A 19,069-nucleotide genomic window follows, 5' to 3' on the forward strand; every position below is an offset into this window, starting at 1 on the left:
ACCCTCACCCAGAGCTCGTGATTTCAGCTTCAGCCCAAGGGGTGTTTGAAGAAGAAAGCTCAGGGATTGGATACATGCTGCTGCCGATGTGACAGCTGGAGTTGGTCATTCCCAGAAAGTGACAAAGGGGGCAACAGCCGGCAGAGCCTTTACTCTCTCCTCACAAGAGGCCACTGTGATGGGGCAGCCATTAGAACTGGAGTGAAATATCTTAAGGGAGTTTGGGTTGAAAATCATGGGGTGAATTTATCTGAAAGCCAACATTCTCTGAAGCGACACACTGAAAATAATATTGTGACATCCGTTAAAGACTTAACGTTCCTCGAGACCACCTCTCATCCATCCATCACTCTTTCAGTTTTTTTTCTTTTGCATGGGCTATGCTATTATCTTTGGTTGTTGTGATTTAAAGTATTTAAGGCATTCTTTTACATCTTGTATATATATATATTTTTATTTGAGTCATAATACTCAGTCTCCCTATATAATAGTAGTGTACTGGTCAGATGTATAAACACTCCTGTGTATAAGCTGGTGTTGCCGAGTGCCTAGGACAGGGACATGGAATGCCCTCTCCAGTCACACTCTGAGTGGTTCTGTAGAGTTGCCTTGGGGACAGCCTGGAACCCTTGAGTACTGCTCGGTCTAGTTTTTCATTTAACTCCTCGTGGGTATGCACATTGGGTTTCAGCTGCAGAAGTGTTCAGGGACCATGTTTCTTTTTGTTAGGTGCCAAGGCCAGTCTTTGAGTTGGCATGCGTTGTCGGAACTCTCCTAATACAGCTTTCTTCCCTTTATCAGGAAAGATGGATTCTGTCTGGACCAGTTTTTCTGTTTTAGGTGTATAGCTTCCATCCGTGGGAGTGAGCTCAGGGTTTTTGCTATAGGCAGCTATAGATCATTGTATCCTCCAGCGAGCAGAGATCTGGCTTGTTCTATGGCAGTCTCCAGGGGAGGAACTTCGTAAATTCTGGTTGTTTTTAACTTAGAGGAAATGTGCTTCTTGTGCAGTGTATGGCTTGGCAGTTTTGCCATTAGGAAGAGATCTCACTAGTGGACACCTTGTTACTTCAGTTCTCACTGTGTTAAAGCACTAATAGTCCTGTTGCTCTATTCATCCATATAGTACAGCCAAGGATTGTTGGAGTGCACCCAGCTCCTCTGCTAGCTCAGGACCTTCTATAAGTGAGTTAGCCTACAGCATCTTGTCTTTTCTTGAATACTGTCGTAGTTACTTTTATATTGCTGTGATAGAACAGAAGACTTAATTTGGGCTTATGGTTCCAGAGGGACCATGGCAGAGAGGCATGGCAGCAAGTGGCAGGCATGGCAGCGGGAAGCTGAGCTTCAACTGTGAGCTAAAACAGAGTAAACAAACACTCAAAACCTGCTCCAAGTGATGTGCCCCCCAAACAGTGCCACCACCTGGGGACCAAATGGTCAGATATCAGAGCCTGTGTGTGACATTCTCATTCAAACTACTAAATCTACTCCCTGGATCCCATAAAATGATATGAAATGTTTTTAGCCAAATTTCAAAGTTCCCATGGTCTTCCCGGTCTAAAGGCCAGTCTCTTAGTTGTAACTCCTGTAAAATCAAAGGGCAGCTTACACATTTCCAACGTAATGGCACAGAAGAGACATTACCATTTTAGAAGGAAGGATGGGGCATGATCAGAAAATCCTGGCCCGACACAAGACTGAAACCTGGCAGAGCAAATGCTGAATCCTCTAGCTCTAAGTCCAGTGTATGAGGCTTTCATTTCAAAGGGGTCAGATTTCTCTGCCCCTCCAGCTCTGCTGCCTGTGACATCTGTCTCTTCCTTGGGCTGGTTCTCCTTTCTGTGTACAGCTTTACTTGGCAGGTATCTATCTCATGGCTCTGTAATCGCCACCATCTTGGAAGTCTCCTCTGTTGACAGACTTCACTTTTGACAGCTTCATAAAATAGCCTCTCATAGCCTCTTGCCCTCTCTGGGATTCCCACCACACGGTGTCTCCCGGAGACTGACTGAAGAAGCTTTCCCTCTTGCATCTTTCATGCCTGTAAGGCCGGTAGCACACGGACAGCCCTACCCAGGTCAGCACAGCAGTGCATTTAAAGCTTAGCTGGGTGGTCTTACCTGTGCAGGGCAGGCCTGTCTTAGTCTGCTGGTCTCGGGCAGCCTCTGTTTTAGCACAAGTCTTGACTAGAGCATGGAGCCTCTCAGTACTCTTCTCTCCCCAGCGTAGTTTCTGTTTCTCTCTACCCCCTTCGTTCTTTTTCCTTGAAGATTGTTTCAGTGACCTACTCCATGCTACAGATTCAGTGTTACCCTATCTTGAAATTTCCTGCACCAAAGAAATGAATCCACTGCTTTTAAATTTAGCCTCAGGCAGCTTCTTAGGACTAGAGCAGCCAGATTCTTTCCCCAAATATCACAGGAGCATCTCTAGCCCTGTCCTAATACTGTCGCCCTCTACAACCTCTTAAGCTGGGTCTCTGCAGTTAATCCACTTCTCTAACTCAGAGTTCCAAAGTCTTCCACACACTAGCATAGCCAGGTTCTTCAGAGCATTAGCCCAGTTTCTGGTACCAACTTGTGTGTTAATATTCTTCTGTCGCTATGATGGAACACCATGTCCAAGGAAGCATCTAGAAGAAGGTTTATTTGAGATTACAGTTTCTGAGGATAGGAGTGCATCATGGTGGGAGGATGAAAGTAGCAAGCATGGCGGCAGGAAGAGGAAGTTGAGAGCCCACATCTTCAAAAGCAAGGATGATGCACAGAGATCATACTAGAAAGTAGGCACCGCTTCTTAGTGTCAGCGCCCACACACAGAGATCATTCTAGAAAGTAGGCACCGCTTCTTAGTGTCAGCGCCCACACACAGAGATCATACTAGAAAGTAGGCACCGCTTCTTAGTGTCAGCGCCCACACACAGAGATCATTCTAGAAAGTAGGCACTGCTTCTTAGTGTCAGCGCCCATACCCAGCGACATACTTCCTTCTAGAACCCACACCCCAAACAGTGCCACCAACTAGGGACCACGTATTGAAATGTCAGAGCCTGTAGGAGACAGTCTCACTTAAACTACTCCAAATGCTTTCTTCAAACCAACAGTGTTTAAACTAAGCTGTCCTTGGCTGACCGTCCCTCCATGCTTTGCTGCCATTCCTGTCCACTCATCCCGTGTTTTTTTTTTTTAATGGCTCAGGAAAAGTGAGGGTGGTTTTCTCATGACACTCTCTGTTGAGGACCCTTTTCATACATCTAAAGAACACTTGTTGACAAACTGCAGGACACCACAAGGCTATTTTCTGTTTTAAAGCATTTCTGCTTCATGCTGTATTATTATAGTGTCTCAAAGGATAACAGTTGGCATCACTTTTCACAGAGGACAAGTATTGTTTCTAGAAGTGTTTTTAGATGTCCAGTCAGGAAGGTGGCTCATCTCTTTAAGATCTGCCTTAACAGAAGAATCTGGTGTTCCCAGCAAGCTCCTGGGTTAGACCACATGGGAGTTGGAACCCGGTGCCGGGTGAGGGTAGGTCTAATTTGGAATCCCAAGCTGGTGTTTTTTGATGTAGGGCTTTGATTGTCTCTCTGGATTGGATTCTGGTGTGCCTGCCCAGCTCCTGTGAAGTGGTTTGCTTTGCTCCTCAGAAGTGTCTATAATTCTAGCTTATTTCCATGTACCTGTTCTTCTAGAGTTTGTACATTTGAGACCAGTAACAACTAAAGTAGCTTTTTTTCCGTCTTCAAGATAAGAAAGTTCCCTTCCACCATCATCCCGTGTACATTCAGTCACTCCTGCGTTCTCTCATCCACGTGCTTTTGTTCTCACTGGTTCCTGGGTGCTAGTGTACTGTCTGGGGCTGGCTGTGATGTGGAAGATGGCCAGTGACAGTGCCCTCACAAGAGCTGTCCCCTTTTGTTCCAATTAACCAAAAACCCAAGTATAATGAGTCCTACTCTAAATTATAAATCAGTTAGGCCTGTGTCTTGGTTTTATGCACATGCCTCAGTTTTCTAAAAAATACATTTTTTTTTTTAAATTATAGCATGCTGGACTATGATACAGAGAACCTGAACTCTGAAGAAATCTACAGCTCTTTGCGTGGAGTTACAGAAGCCATTGAAAAGTTCAGCTTCCGGAGCCAGGAGGATCTAAATGAGCCAATCAAACGAGATGGCAAGAAGGATTGTGATCTTGTGAGTATCCCAGGCCAGTGGATGGCTAGCTGGCAGTTAAGTGGCAGCAACTAGACACTGTCCCTGACTCAACTCCCCGGAGACAGTGTGCTCTGTTCTGGTGTTAAAATAGTAATTTTAGAGGCCTAAGGCAGTTTTAGAACATTTCAGAAGAGTGATTCTCAGCTTCTGTCCTTCGTCTTGGGCATGTTTTCATTCCTGCAATGTCAGTAAAGTGCTTGCCACACAAGCATGAGGGCCTGACGCCTATCCCCAGAACCACAGCTTTTTTTAAAAAACAGTTTGGTGCGGGGTGGTTGTGGTGAAGTCTCAGCACTCAAGAGGTAAAGGCAGGTAGATGTCTGTGACTTAGAGGCCAGCCTAGTCTCCAGAGTGAGTTCCAGGACAGCTGGAGCTACACAAGAAACCCTGCCTTGAAAAACTAAACACCAAACTAAGTAAAAAGCTTGGCATGGTGGGATGTGTGAAAGCTCTACTCCAGGGAGCCACAGGCCCTGGAGCAGTGGGGATGCCACAGACCATCCTGCTCATCAGACATTATCTTACAATTCACAACTATAGCAAAGCTAGTTAGGAAGTAGCAACAAAAATAATGTTATGGTTGGAGGCCTCCACAATATGAGGAATGTTTCAAAGGGTCACAGCTTTAGGAAGGTGAGAACCACTGCACTAGATGAAAAGAAGTTAGCAGAGGGGCCAGAAGTCTCCTGGGCTCTTGAGTTGAGCTGATGTGACCTGGTCTGAGAAGGAGAAGAAAATGAGCGAGCCTGCAGCAATCTGCTCAGAACATCGTGGACTTCACTGTGGGTGGGTACGAATGGCAGAGCCTATGGATCAACTACGCAAACTAATCAGTGGTGTTGGGAGTTTAGGTCAGTGGCTGAGGCCAGAGTAGAGACTTGAGAGGCATTGAAATGATGGGAGGAGAGCCGAGGGGCGAGGCCATACTTCATATGTTTAACAAGTACAAAAATGCCTTCATAAGAACTGAAAGGAGTAAAACTTGACAGAAGAGAGTAAAGAAAATGAGGCACAAGAAACCTTATATTTCCAAGGGCCCCATGAAGGGGGGGGAGGGGACAGATGTCAGGGATGCAGGGATAGAGAGGGGGTTAGAGTGAGACACTAACATACAGATAGCCTTCAGTTCCCAGCACCCAAATGGAGCAACTGCCTATAACTGCCTATAACTCAAGTTGGGAACTGATGTCTTCTTTTGTCTCCCACGGGCTCCTGTACATACTTGGTGCACATAAACTCACACAGGTGCACACCAACTCACACACACAGAAATTTTAAAAATCATCCCTCATTATCTGCAACTCTGCAGTGTCTGAGTCCCCAGTATCCTCAAGTGTACACATGTCATCTCTAGTTGGCATAGCACCCACTAGAACGTTCTAACAGAAATGCTGTGTGTTCAGGTTACACCACCATTTACTAAACAGTGATAAGAGCAGTTGGCTCATCAGGTAAAAGACCCTGACCTAAGTCTGATCCCTGGAACTCACTTGCTGGAGGTAAAGAACCAACTCTCACAAGTTGTCCTCTAACCTCCACATGTGCGAATACCTGCCCCTCCCATCAGTGGATGGATGGATGGATGGATGGATGGATGGATGGATGGATGGATGGATGATAGATATTTTAGTGAAAAGTTATTAGATTTATTTTATGTGTCTGAATGTTCAGTGTGCCTGCGTATGTGCCTGATTCCCACAAAGTTCAGAAAACTGTGTCAGATTCCCTGGAAGTGGGGTTGTGAATGCTTATAAGGCACCAGATGAATGCTGGGAGCCACTTGGATCCTCTGGAAGAGCAGCAAATGCTCTTAACCACTGAGCTGTCTCTCTGCCCACTCCCTAACCCCCATTAAAAAAATAAAAGTTTAAGAACATAGTCTGTACACATTTACTTTGGATACCAGCCTTTCAATGAGTATTCTGGTACATATTTGATTGACTCCACTGAGAAAGAGCTTGTGCATATGAAGAGCTGACTGCACCTCAGGGAGGGGCTGTTGATTAGACAACATTGCCAGGAGAAGATGACTGGCATAGGAGCAAATATCAGAGGTGGAGCTGTGTGTGCTTCAGCAGTAGAGCACTTGCTTAGCATCTTGAGGCCTGGGTTCAATTCCCAGGGCCATGTTTGTGCACAGAGATCACGATTCAGTGTCCCATGTACCAGTGGCACTGTCCTAGTTTTCTTTTCTATTGATGTGATACATATTAACAAAACAACTTGGGAAGTAGCCTGCTATGTTAATGCCACCTTGACGTAATCTAGAGTCATTAGGGAAGAGGGAACCTCAGCTGTGAAAATGCCCCCACCAGATTGGCCTATGGTACATTTTCTTGATTGATGATTGATGTGGGAAGGTCCAGCTCCCTGTGGGCAGTGCCCCCCTTGGGCTTATGGCTCTGGATACTATAAGAAAGCAGGCTAGGCAAGCTGTGGAAAGACAGCCAGTAAGCAGCGTTTCTCTGTGACATCTGCTAGTTCCTGTCTCTGGGTTCCTGCCCTGAGTTCCTACCCTGACATCTTTTGGTGATGGAGTGTGACCTCAGAGTTGTAAGCTGGAATATCCCTCTCCCAGGTTGTTTTGGTCATGGTCCTTTCTTGCAGCAACAGAAATCCTAATTAAGACAGGGAAGAAAAGGCTTATTTCGTCAACAACAATCGTTGAGAGAAGCCAAGGCAAGAAACCGGAAGCAAAAACTTGAGCAGAGACCACAGATGAACACTATCTACTGCATTCTCCCCTGTGCCTTGCTTGCTTGATTTTTATTTTTGTTGTTGTTATTGTTTGGTTTGGGTTGGGTTTTTTTGTTTCTTGAGAAAGGGTTTCCAGATATAACAGCCCTGGCTGTCCTAGAACTAACTTTGTAGACCAGGCTGGCCTCAAACTTACAGAGATCCACCTGTCTCTGCTTTCTGAGTGCTGGAATTAAAGGCATGCACCACCACTGCTCAGCCCCATGGCTGTCTTATACAACCCAGGACTACCTGCCCCGGGTGGCACCACCTCTTCAATCAAATTAAGAAAATGTCTACAGACTTGCTCACAGACCAATGTAATGGAGCCATTTTCTCAACCTGAGGGTCATTCCTCCGATGTGATGCTAATTGGTGTTAAGTTGACACTTGGCTCAGAGGGCAAGAATACTTATTGCCCAGTTATCTTCTGGCTGCAACACCTCATACACACACACACACACACACACACACACACACACACACACACACACGCACACACGCACACACGTGCACTGACATGCACATACCCACACTATTACTACTACTACTACTACTATTAATTTTCTAAAGAAATAGTTCCATTAAAGTGCTTAGAAAATGTTTTTTAAGATTTTTTAAAATTTTTTAATTTTTTTTTAATTTTCCATGTACGAGTGTTTTGCCTGCATATATGCTTTGCACCCACAGAGGCCAGGAAAGGCCATTGGGAATCCTCTGGAGCTAGAGTCCTGTGTGGTTGTGAGGTACTCATGAGTGCTGGGAACTGAACCTGGGTCCACTGCAAGAGCCGTTCACATTCTTAACTGCTGAGCCATCTCTCCAGCCTCCTTATAAGTGACATTTCATTGTAGCCATGCTGTAGATTTAAGAGAGCTACAAAGTCACCCATAAATTACCTGCTGCTCAGAACGCTGCTGCTAAGGTAGAGCCTATACCTTTTTGGTCCTATTTTGTGCAGTTCTATCTCTATATTAATTTATCTTTGTATCCTAAATGTAGTATTAAATCTTATTTGTGGATGTCAATGAGAAAAGCATTCTACATCTTTTATGAAGTATATAAGTTATAAGTGTGGGTTCACACAGGAATCTGTCCACCAGCACTTACAGTACCGTTAGTCACGGTAGCCAAGATGAACACAAACCCAGTGAGTGTGTGTATAACCCAGCAGGTGCATGGGTAAAGATGTGACAGACAGTGGTCAAAAGGGAAGAAGTCTGTGCTGTGCTATGACCTAGCTGAACTTTACATAATGCCAAGTGAAATAAAACTGCACTCAGAGGGGCAAGTATTTGCTTGTTTCCTTTATATGAGATACCTAGCATCGACTGGTTTGCAGGGAACATAGTAAGATTTGTGAGGCAGGGGAGTTGTTATCTATTAGGAGTGGGGTTTTTGCAGGGATGATGAGAAGTTTGCCTCAGTGTACAAGGTGTTGATGGTTACACAGCATAGTGAATGTATTTAATGTCACCGAAGCATATGATTATAGATGATTGAAATGATAGGTTATGTGTATTTGCCACAACTTTTAAAAGCATATAAACGTAGAATAAGAGTTGTATCTTGTTAGCAGCACAAATACAGTTTTGTGGGAATCTCCAAATATGTTCTGGATTCCTGGAAGTCATGTCCAGATGGGGAAAAAATAGACTGCCCATTGCCGGCCTAGACTTGTCCACATAATACTGTCATGTAGGGGCTGAACAGGCTACTGTGCCCAAGGGAAAGGCCTGACACCATGTCTAAGTGCCTATTGCTGTGATAGAATACCATGAGCAAAAGCAGCTTGGGATGAAAAGGGTTGTTTCTGCCTACAGTTCCATGGCGCAGTCCACTCCTGAAGGAAGACAGGGCAGTAGAGGCCATGGAGACTGACGCTTCCTGACTTGTTCTCCATGGCTTGTTCAGCCTGCTTTCTGATACCACCCAGAGGCACCAGCCCAGGGATAGCATCACCTACAATGGTTGGGGCCCTCTCACATTAATCATTGGTTAAGAAAATGTACCACAGGCTTGCCCACAGGCCAGTATGCTAGGATCATTTTCTCAGTTGAGGTTCCCTCTTCCCAAATAATTCTATATTGTATGGAGTTGACATAAAACTAGCCAGTACTACAAGACTATCACAAACAAGCCAGAGACCATTGAGAGAAAACTGTTAAGACAGACACAGGAGAAAAAACAACATTCAGTTCAGATCTCCAGAGAATGGAAGGCTGAGGGTGGGAGATAGTCCTATGGCTAAAGGTTAGAGGCGATTTTGAGATAATCCAGCTTCACCACCATGATTATCTTAAAATATGTACAAACCAAGGAACTGATTTGTAGATGTTCAGAGTGCTTTAGGCTCTGAGCTTTTGCCATGGGGGTATCCTCAGGTTAACTTTTGAGATGCCCCTGCTGTTGGCATTGGAGCCGGAAGCAGACTTGTCAAGGATGGACAGTGAAGGATGCACCCTTGGATATCCAAGGGGCTTTAGAGTACATGGTACTGATCCATCAGAAAACTCATGAGTACAGTGAATCACCAAATAACAAAGAAAAGGAGGCTTAATATAGAAGCAGATGGAGGAATGTTCTGTTTGGATAGAAATAGCAATAGCGGGGCTAGTGAGATGGCTCAGCGGGGAAGAGCACAGACTGCTCTTCCGAAAGTCATGAGTTCAAATCCCAGCAACCACATGGAGGCTTACAACCACCCGTAATGAGATCTCATGCCCTCTTCTGGTGTGTCTGAAGACAGCTACAGTGTACTTATGTGTAATAATAAATAAATCTTTAAAAAAAAAAAAAAAAGACAGGCAACTCACAATTATCTGTAACTCTAAATCCAGAGAAGAATACCCTCTCCTTTCTGACCTCCATGAGCACTCTGTCTATCTCTGTCTCTGTCTCTCTCTCTCAAAAAGAAATGTTTTAATTAAATACCAATAGCTGTTCTTTTGTCATCAGCTAGCTTGCAAATGGAAATCTCTGGCCCCTCTAAGAAATTTCTAAGCACCAAAGAAAAAGAGTGGGCTGGGCATGGTACCACAGACATTTTCTTTTCTTTTCTCTTCTCTTCTCTTCTTTTCTTTTCTTTTCTTTTCTTTTGTCTTTTATTTCAAGACAGGGTTTCTCTGTATCGCCCTGGCTGTCCTGGAACTCAACTGTGTAGACCAGACTGGCCTCGAACTCAGAAATCTGCCTGCCTCTGCCTCCCAATTGTTGGGATTAAAGGCATGCGCCACCACTGCCCGGCAATAGTACAGTCCTTTAATCCCAGCACTTGGATGACTGTGTGGATCTGAGTTCAAGGTCAGCCAGGACTGCATAGTAAGACCCTGTGAAAGAAAGAGAAGAGGAGTGAGAGAAAGAAAGGGGGGAGGGGGGAGGAAGGATAGAAATGAGCAGGTGTGGGAAAAGGTTCTATATTGACTTTGTGCTGTGTTCTAGGTGTCCCGAGATGGGGGAGCAGCCTCACCTGCCACGGAGGGCCGGGGAGGTAGTGAGGTAGAAGGAGGCAGGATGGCTTTGGACAACAAGACCTCCCTGCTCAACACGCAGCCTCCACGTGCCTTTCCGGGGCCAAGAGCACGGGAATACAACCCATACCCCTACTCCGACACCATCAATACCTATGATAAGACGGCTCTGAAGGAAGCGGTGTTTGACGATGACATGGAGCAGCTCCGAGATGGTGGGTCTGCTTGCCTCCCAGCGCCCCCTTCTATGCCACCTACACTCCTCGCTCTGTCATCCCAGCCCTGTGCACCCTATCAACCACAAATAGAAATATGGGGCCTGTCCTGGTCTACCATTTGCTCAGAACTGCTTCTTGAGTTCCTGATGTGCAGTTAGGCCTAGGAAGGCCCCTGTGAGCAGAAGCCTATGTGGGCTTGCCCTCTGCATGCCTCCAGTCTGTCCATGGAGGCTCTGCTACTGGGACTTTGCTAGAATACTACCTGAGTGGAGTGGCTGACCAGGGCGTGCAGCGGGGCATCTTAGGCATGCTCTCTGTGAAGGCCCTGGCCCACACTGTCCCAGCTCTTAGTCACGAAGGCTTCCTTCTTCCTCGGGGTGTTCCCAGCCTGTCTCATGCTGTCCCAGAGGTTGGAGGCAGGGGTCTAACAGTACTCATGAGCCTTACCTGATGCTCAGCACTAAGCTAGGAAGTACATGCCCATTAACTCCTGAGACTAGAGATGCTTGTCCTCATTTTACAGATTACAAAATAGACTCAGAAAAAGTAAGATACTTGCCCAAAATATAACATAGGGATGTGTCTAGGATTTTCCGTGAGTTCTACACCAAGACCAGTATCCAGGGACAGAGAATGTGGCTCAGGGATTGAGTTGTGCTTGTCCCTGTGAAACCCTGAATTCATTCTCCAGGACCAAAGCTAAACCTAAGACCAGTGTTCACCAGCGAGTGAGCTGCAGGTGAGCAGGTATTGGCTTGATGGTGTTTGTCCAGCAACTTACGTTTTTCTTTCTCCACCTCACTCATATTTACTTGCTTTGTTCTAGTATAACTCCACGTGATTTTTCTTTCAAATTGTACATGTTTCATTTGAATAGAATTTGAATGGAGAAATAAGTAAATCAGAATTCTAAATAATTAACACCTGCCTGAATGCTTTCTGTAATTATAGAATGCTTGGGTTGTCCTGCCAGGAAAGCAAGGCACACGTCCTGGATGGTTGCTCCAGCCTGTTGGGTTACAGAGTGAGCACACTTTAGAGGGGGCTGCTCCAGAGGGAATAAAGGACCTGATACTATGGAGTTCTGGAGTAGAAGACAGTTCTCCAGGTGTCCAGAACTGAAGAGGCATCAGGGGTCAGAAATACTCCTGGATTTGCCACATGCTGGTCCCTGGAATAACGCTGGAGTAACCAGTGTTCGCTGTGACCCGTGCTTTCTGCCAGAAGTGGATTGTTATTTTTCTTTTGCTTGTGGAGTTGCTTTACCACTTCCTTCTCCATTCTTGATCTTGACCAGAGATTAGACTGTCAGTTGTTTTTACCCACCACCATGTAAGGAAAAGGAGAAAGGTGGAGTGGCAAGGAGGAATAAGACGCTGTCCGTGTTTTGAGCATCTTTATGTGCTTGCCCCTGATCTCAGACGCTAAAAAAAAAATATGCAAACTATGCCTCTAGAGAGCACTGGTGATGGCTTGTCTCCACTGTTGGGTCCCCATGCTCCCTGCTTACAGCTGAGTTTTCACAACTGAGGCCTCTTAAATGAGTATAGACAGGGAAGAAGGTGCCTCTGAGCCACTGGAGAGAGTTCAGACCCCTGCTGGTAACAGTGCTAGTGGAAATGAGCTAGCTTTTCAGTCTTGAATAGTCTAGATACTTTGATTGACATTGATTACTATGTTGATTTCCAAGCTCTGCACATCCAAGAATGGAGTGGATGTTAGGCAGTGTGATAGTGACAGTCTTGAGGGACTATGTGGATAGAGGTGAGAATGGGAGGGCCTTGGGAGAAGGTCTGCACTGGAATGGGCCTCCAGTGCACAGGCAAGCGGCTGTCCAGGACTTAGAGACTGTGGTAGTAGAAGAAAGTTTAAAAAAAGATGGGTCTCAAGCACTTGACTTCTTTTTTTTTTCTTTTAATCACTGTAAAAGTGGAAAGAGGAAAAATGGTAAGGAGAGGAGGACTCACAGGACGCTGAGAGGCACAGCTTCCTGGCACTCTGTTCTCACAGCATGGTGAAAATGTCGTAGGTACACAACGGGAGGCTGGCAGCCACGCAGGGCAGAACAGGAGGGGAAGCATAGCATCTACCTCAGTGGTAGGAAAGAGCATGGTGGGAGCCCTGTGACAACACCTGACCTACCATTGTGTGTCTCCCCAGTACCCATTGACCACTCGGACCTGGTGGCTGACTTGCTGAAAGAGCTATCTAACCACAACGAGCGCGTGGAGGAGCGGAAGGGCGCGCTGCTGGAGCTGCTCAAGATCACCAGGGAGGATAGCCTGGGCGTGTGGGAGGAGCACTTCAAGACCATCCTGCTGCTGCTGCTGGAGACACTCGGAGACAAAGACGTAGGCGCTCCACAGCCCCTTCCACATGGTGGTGCTGGCATGTCTGTCCTGATCACGGTTGGCCAGCTTTCCTTTGTGGCTTATGTGCCTGCCTTATACCAAACCAAGTATTCATCCGGGCTCCACATAATTCCAGAGCACTCACTAGCCTACAACAGCCACACCAGCTCACATGTGCAGACCCAAGTCTCCCTGTAACTGGCTGCACACCAGCCAATGAAACAAACACCTTCCTGAACCTAGACACTGTAATACAGAAATTTCCCAAACTCTACTAGTGTAGAAAACAGTCTTCCAGAGTTCATCTTCACGGGATTCACTTTTATTTCATGTAAAATAAAGAAATTCAGAAGTTTGTTTTTAAATTTTTAAACTAATTTATTCAATTGTATGTGAGTGTGTGTGGACACATGCACACACATGTGGAGGTCAGAGGACAGTTTGCCAGAGTCATTTTTTTTGTGTGAATTTTTGGAATTAAACTCAGGTCATTGAACTCAGTGGCAAGCACATTTCCCACTAAGCCATCTTACCTGCCCATATATATATATGTATTTTTGTTTAAAAGCCATATTGAGTACTGCCTTTCAGGAAAATTCATTTTGGTTCACCCTGCACCTGTGTTCGAGTTAATGTTAGCAAGGCAAATGGCAGGTTCCAAAGCTGTATTAATAGCTATAAAACCAAGCCTTATTCTGGGACATTTGAATGTCACAGACAAGGCTTTAAACATGCCTGGGCCATGACTATACCTGATTCTTAGTAGCTAAGATTAGTGAAATGGGTACAAATACGGGAGGTGACCTAGTCAGAATCTTGCCTTCTACTGTGAAGCAGGCCACCAACACAGAATCAAGGGACAATTGGGATGAAGCATCATAAGTAGGGTCCAACTTTCCACATTGGTTTTGCATGGCCTAGCAGAGACATCTAGAGCACAGGGCTGGGAGGTGTTCCAAGAAGCCAGCACAGTGAGAGGTCATAGGCCACACCCAGGGCACAGTGGTAGTGACTGAGGGCAGCAGGAAGCAGGGAAGCAGACAGCAGTGAATGCTGCCTGCCCTGGAATTGCTTTCTAACTCTTGGGATTAAAGGTGGGGTTTAGGGATAAGTAGATAGTGAACAGTAACAAAGGGCCCACACCAGCTTTTCTTCAGGGTACTGTCTGTGGAGGCAGTTATACTTGGCTGTGCTCCGGGGGCGATGGGATGATGTCATGCAGAGGGCAGGTGCTTTATGTGTGAGTTTGCACAGTGCACAGTTGAGTGGCAAGGAATCAGGATGTGCTTCTTGGCTCTGTTTGCAGTAAACTCTGCTCTCTTCTTGAGATTAGGCGTCTGTTTGGAATGGCTTTCCTCCAGACACATGACTGGGGCCTTTAACAGCTTGAGGCCTGTTGTATGGGTGACCTCATCACCCAGAAGGTCAGGAGCAAACATGGATCTCTAGTTGACCTCAGAGAGTTCACAGCTCCGCGGGCCTGTCCATGAAAGGGCCGGGTGCTTTAGGTCCATCCCTGTGCATGTTTCACATAAGGATGACTCATGGAACCCAAGCTTCAGGAAGTCTAGAAAGGACAGGGACTGACCATGAATTAGGTGTGCCATCATCACTTGATCTGCAGTGTGGGGCTCATTTCTAGAGAAACCTGTGCCAGCCTCTCCAGATGCTGGGTCCTGGCAATGTCACCATGTATCAGTGCCTGCTCTCTTGGAGTTGACTGTCCAGCAAGCCCATATGGAGTAGACTTGTGGTCCATGTAGAGGGGCCTGTTCAAGGCCAGAGTGCCTGGAATAGGGCCTAGCCTGTGGGCCCTTGAATGCTGTGGGCATGTACTATTGGATGACGTTTGCTTTCCTTTCACACCTAGCATTCCATTCGAGCTCTGGCACTGAGAGTTTTACGGGAGATTCTGAGAAACCAGCCAGCAAGATTCAAAAACTACGCAGAACTGACGATCATGAAGACTCTGGAAGCCCACAAAGACTCCCACAAGGAGGTAAGCTAGCCCTGTGGCCCAGTGCCAACAGCACTGGGTGGAAGAAGGTAGGACCCAAAAGGAAACGTCATGCTTATGAGTCTTTTCCCTTTAACTTGGCCTGCGTTGTTTGGAGTAAAATTCCTACTGCTGACATTCGAGCTGAGAACCCACACACCTAAAATGGTCACAGAATACACCTGAGGCGCCCAGGTCCAGGTCCCAGCACCTCAGCAGTCACTGGCCGGTCGCTTGCTGACATGTTGAACCTCTGTGGCTCCCTATTCTGGAGAGGTTAGGGGTGTACAGAATGTCAGGAGCTACCCTCAAAAAGTGAGTCCAGGGTTGGAGACTCCAGGGTGGTTTACTTACTGAATGAAGTCCCTGCCACACAAGCATGAAGACCTAATTGATCTCCAGAACCCACATTAAAAAGCCAGTGACACAGTACTGGGTAGGAAGAAATAAGCATATCCATAGGACTGCTGCCCTACTGAGCAAACTGAGCAAATGAGACCCTGTCTCGGAGGGAGGGAGGAAAGAAGGGAGGAAGGAAGGAGAGAAAGAAGGAAGAAAGGAGAGAAGGAAGGACAAGATAGGAGTAGGGGAGGAGAAAATAAAAAGGAGAAAAAAGATGGACAGCTCCAGAAGGGTGGCAGCAGAGATTGACCAGCATGCATGCACATATGCATGAGCAAGTCTAGTGACATCCTCCATTAACAGGTACTATGCAAACCAGAATGGTGGATTTAGAACTACAGCAAACTCAAGATGGCAAGTGGGTATGACCTCACAGAGCCATTCCTGCTTGTTGTGGTGTGCTTATGGATGAGGCTTATGAGTAGAACAGTTCTTATGTCTGCAGAGAATGCCACCCTGAGAGTAGTGTTTCTCCTGGCCGTGGTTTGGCTGCTTGGGCAATTACGGCTTTGACCTCCTCAGATCGTCATTGGAGGAAGGGAGTCTCTCTCCCCACTGGATCCATGCAGCACAGAACACGTAGGCTAGGACCATTTCCAAGGAGTGACCGAGTCTCTAAAATCTGGCCTGGTTGTATGATGGTAACACTCACGTTTGAACAGAAGGCTTTCCACTTACAGCAACTCCTTGAACATGTGAAGACCAGACAGGCTAAATATAACCAACTTCATTGTTGCCAGGCAGTGAGGGAAGGCCAGAAACGCCTGCCGAGTTCATAGCAGAGTAGCATGGATTAAGTCTTAGGTCTCTGTGGGACAAGCTATCTTGCACCAACTTTGTTTTTTTTTTTAAATAGCTTGTCCTTAGTGAAAGTCAATGATGAAATATTGAAATAAAATTGCTGGTTTTTATCTAGGATTCAGGTGTGTCCAACACAAAATGATAAAAGTGTTTAAAGCACTAGATCCACCTCCCCCTCTGTGATTATACTTTGTCTTATGTGTGCACAGTAGGGAGACAGAAGACGGGTTACTGCAAGTCAGTCCTTTCCTTCATAGTGTGGAATCCTGTAGTCAGACGAGACTCAGGCCAGCAAGCTTCCTCAGGCTACCACAGGCTTCGCTGTCACTGCTGGACTCCCACTTCAAAAAAAAAAAAAAGTGCAGTTCTCAAGTATGCATTTTGTAGATAACAGTATTAAATATGGAGATGTCAGAAGGTTAGACACACCTGACGAAAGACAAGCTTGGCATGAGATTAAATGAAGTAAGGCGGCTGGAGAGATGCCTCTGCAGGTACAGAACCCACTGCTCTTCCACAAGACTCAGGTCGGATTGCCAGCACCAATATGGCAGCTCACAGCCCTCTGTCACTCCTGTCTCAGGGGGTCTCACGTCCTTTCTGACCTCCGAGAGCACTAGGCATGGCAGGGGGCACACACATATGTGCAGGCAAAAATCATACACATAGTTTTTATTATTATTAAATTTCCAGTTAACTAAGCTAAGGTGATATTTAAGCACTTACTATCCAGCCGGAACCTGTCTTTATAAATTGGGCATCTCAATATTAAAAACCTTTACAGTGTACTCTTTTTTTTTTAAAAAGATTTATTTATTTTATATATGTGAGTACTCTGTAGCTGTCTTCAGACACACCAGAAGAGGGCACCCGATCTCATGACAGATGGTTGTAAGCCACCATGTGGTTGCTGGGATTTGAACTCAGGACCTCTGGAAGAGCAGTCAGTGCTCTTAACCACTGAGCCATCTCTCCAGCCCCCCAGTGTACTCTTAAATATAAGTTAAAATTTACTATTTTTTTCTTGAATAATGGTGTAGAAACTATAAGACTTTCTTAAAATGGCCTAGGAAAAGAGTGAAAAAAACCTCCTCTTCACATAATTTTCTCAGTACTCTGTTAGCATGGGAGTCTTGTAACCAGAGGTCCATGCTACTATTACAGTGACCTGCGGATGCCAACAGGACATAGTGTTCTGAGGTACTGTGTTGGCAGGCCCTCTGCTTTGCATGTCTGGACTCACCTTGACTCTACACCCTTGCCACTTCCTCCTGCAACCTCTGGCTGTCACGTGCTCAGGAGCAGCTCAGGCACCTGTATATTTAGATTTCGGGTTTGGTTTTCATTTTTCTTGAAAATTCTTCAAGTCTTTCTTTGTGTGTGTGTGTCTGTGTGTGTCTGTGTGTATGTGTGTATAGTATACACTTATATATGTATATGTATACATGTATATGTGTGCATGTGGAGGCAAGAAGTCACCCTTGGATGTTCTTCAAGGATTGTCCCCCTTTTATTTTGAGACAGAATTTCTCAGTGGCCTGGAACTTGACAAGTAGCCAAGACTGGCTTGCCAGAGCAGAGCTCTACCTGCCTCCACCTCCCCAGTTCTGGTACTAAGTGTCACCACTCCTGGCTTTTGAATTCGTAGTGAGTGTGTGCAGGCATGCTCATGCCGCTGGATGCATGCAGGTGAGGGTCAGAGGACAATTTCAGGAGTCAGTTCTCTCCTTCCACTCAGGGTGTTGGGCTTGCATGGGAAGCCTGTGAGCCATTTTACCATGTGAGCCATCTTGCCAGCGCATGCCTATCTTCTATTTTTAATGTAGATTCTGGATATTAAACTTAAATCCTGTGAGAGGCCTTAGCAACTGAGCCTTCTCTCTTGTCTCCTCCCCTGGTCTCAGATTCTTAGGGAAGAATACTTAGCTGCACATGCAGGTCACATGACTGTAGTAGTGGTATCGTGTTTCTCTAGTCTTAGTATATTTTCCTGTCGTTACATTTAGTATGTATGACCCAGACTAGCTTAGAAGGGATCCATATGCTTTTAGGCCCAGGTTCTATGCCTATCACCCAAAGGCAATGTCTGTTTTCCTGAGTGATCAACACTTCTAAGAGTGCTTGTTCCAGGGGCTTCTCTTAAGGTGGTAGCTTTACATTTCCCAATGAAACCCAGGCCTTTGTGGGAAATGAAAAGCATGAGTCCACACTGACCCACACAGAACTGCTCAGAGAGACCGGAACACTAGCCATCTTCCCTGATTGACTCTGACTTCTAGAAACCCAACATTTGGTTTTAATGATTTTTTTTTTTTAGATTTATTTATTTATTATATATAAGTACACTGTAGTTGTTTTCAGACATACCATAAGAGGGCATTGGATCCCATTACAGATGGTTGTGAGCTACCATGTGGTTGCTGGGAATTGAACTCAGGACCTTTGGAAGAGCAGTCAGTGCTCTTAACCGCTGAGCCATCTCTCCAGCCCTTTTTTTGTTTTAATGATTTTTTTTTAGATTTAAAAACCCAACATTTGGAAAATGAAATACATCTTGAAAGTTTCTAGAGGACCAAAGAATCAGTAGACCCTCACTGCATGAGGACCTAAGTAAAGCCAGGGTTAATCACATGCATGTGCTCCCAGTGCCCTTATGGCAAGATGTGAGACAGAGACAGGGAATCTCTGTAAGCTCACAAGCCAGTGAGGCTATCTTACACAACTGCAAAGTGTAGGAGAAACCCTGGTGCAAACAAGGTGAGAAACATGAATGATGCCTGAAAGTTGTCCTCTTGAGCTCCTCAGGTTCACTATGACACACATGGGCAGGAATTCACACACACACACACACACACACACACACACACACACACACA

The 19,069-nt window shown here is 45.8% G+C and overlaps 1 protein-coding gene across 35 annotated transcripts in view; it reads left to right on the plus strand.

Annotated features, from left to right (window-relative positions):
* The window catches only part of Clasp1 (cytoplasmic linker associated protein 1), a 234,636-nt gene that overhangs the window by 201,521 nt on the left and 14,046 nt on the right, over positions 1 to 19,069 (plus strand). For all 35 annotated transcript variants that reach the window (XM_031380324.1, XM_031380155.1, XM_031380271.1 and 32 more), the window contains 4 exons: positions 4,048 to 4,198; positions 10,397 to 10,640; positions 12,804 to 12,994; positions 14,865 to 14,993. In XM_031380324.1, the coding sequence (XP_031236184.1) occupies positions 4,048 to 4,198; positions 10,397 to 10,640; positions 12,804 to 12,994; positions 14,865 to 14,993 (715 nt within the window). The remainder of the gene's footprint in view (positions 1 to 4,047; positions 4,199 to 10,396; positions 10,641 to 12,803; positions 12,995 to 14,864; positions 14,994 to 19,069) is intronic.

This window comes from Mastomys coucha, unplaced genomic scaffold (genome assembly GCF_008632895.1).
Source record: "Mastomys coucha isolate ucsf_1 unplaced genomic scaffold, UCSF_Mcou_1 pScaffold1, whole genome shotgun sequence".
Lineage (NCBI taxonomy): Eukaryota > Metazoa > Chordata > Mammalia > Rodentia > Muridae > Mastomys > Mastomys coucha.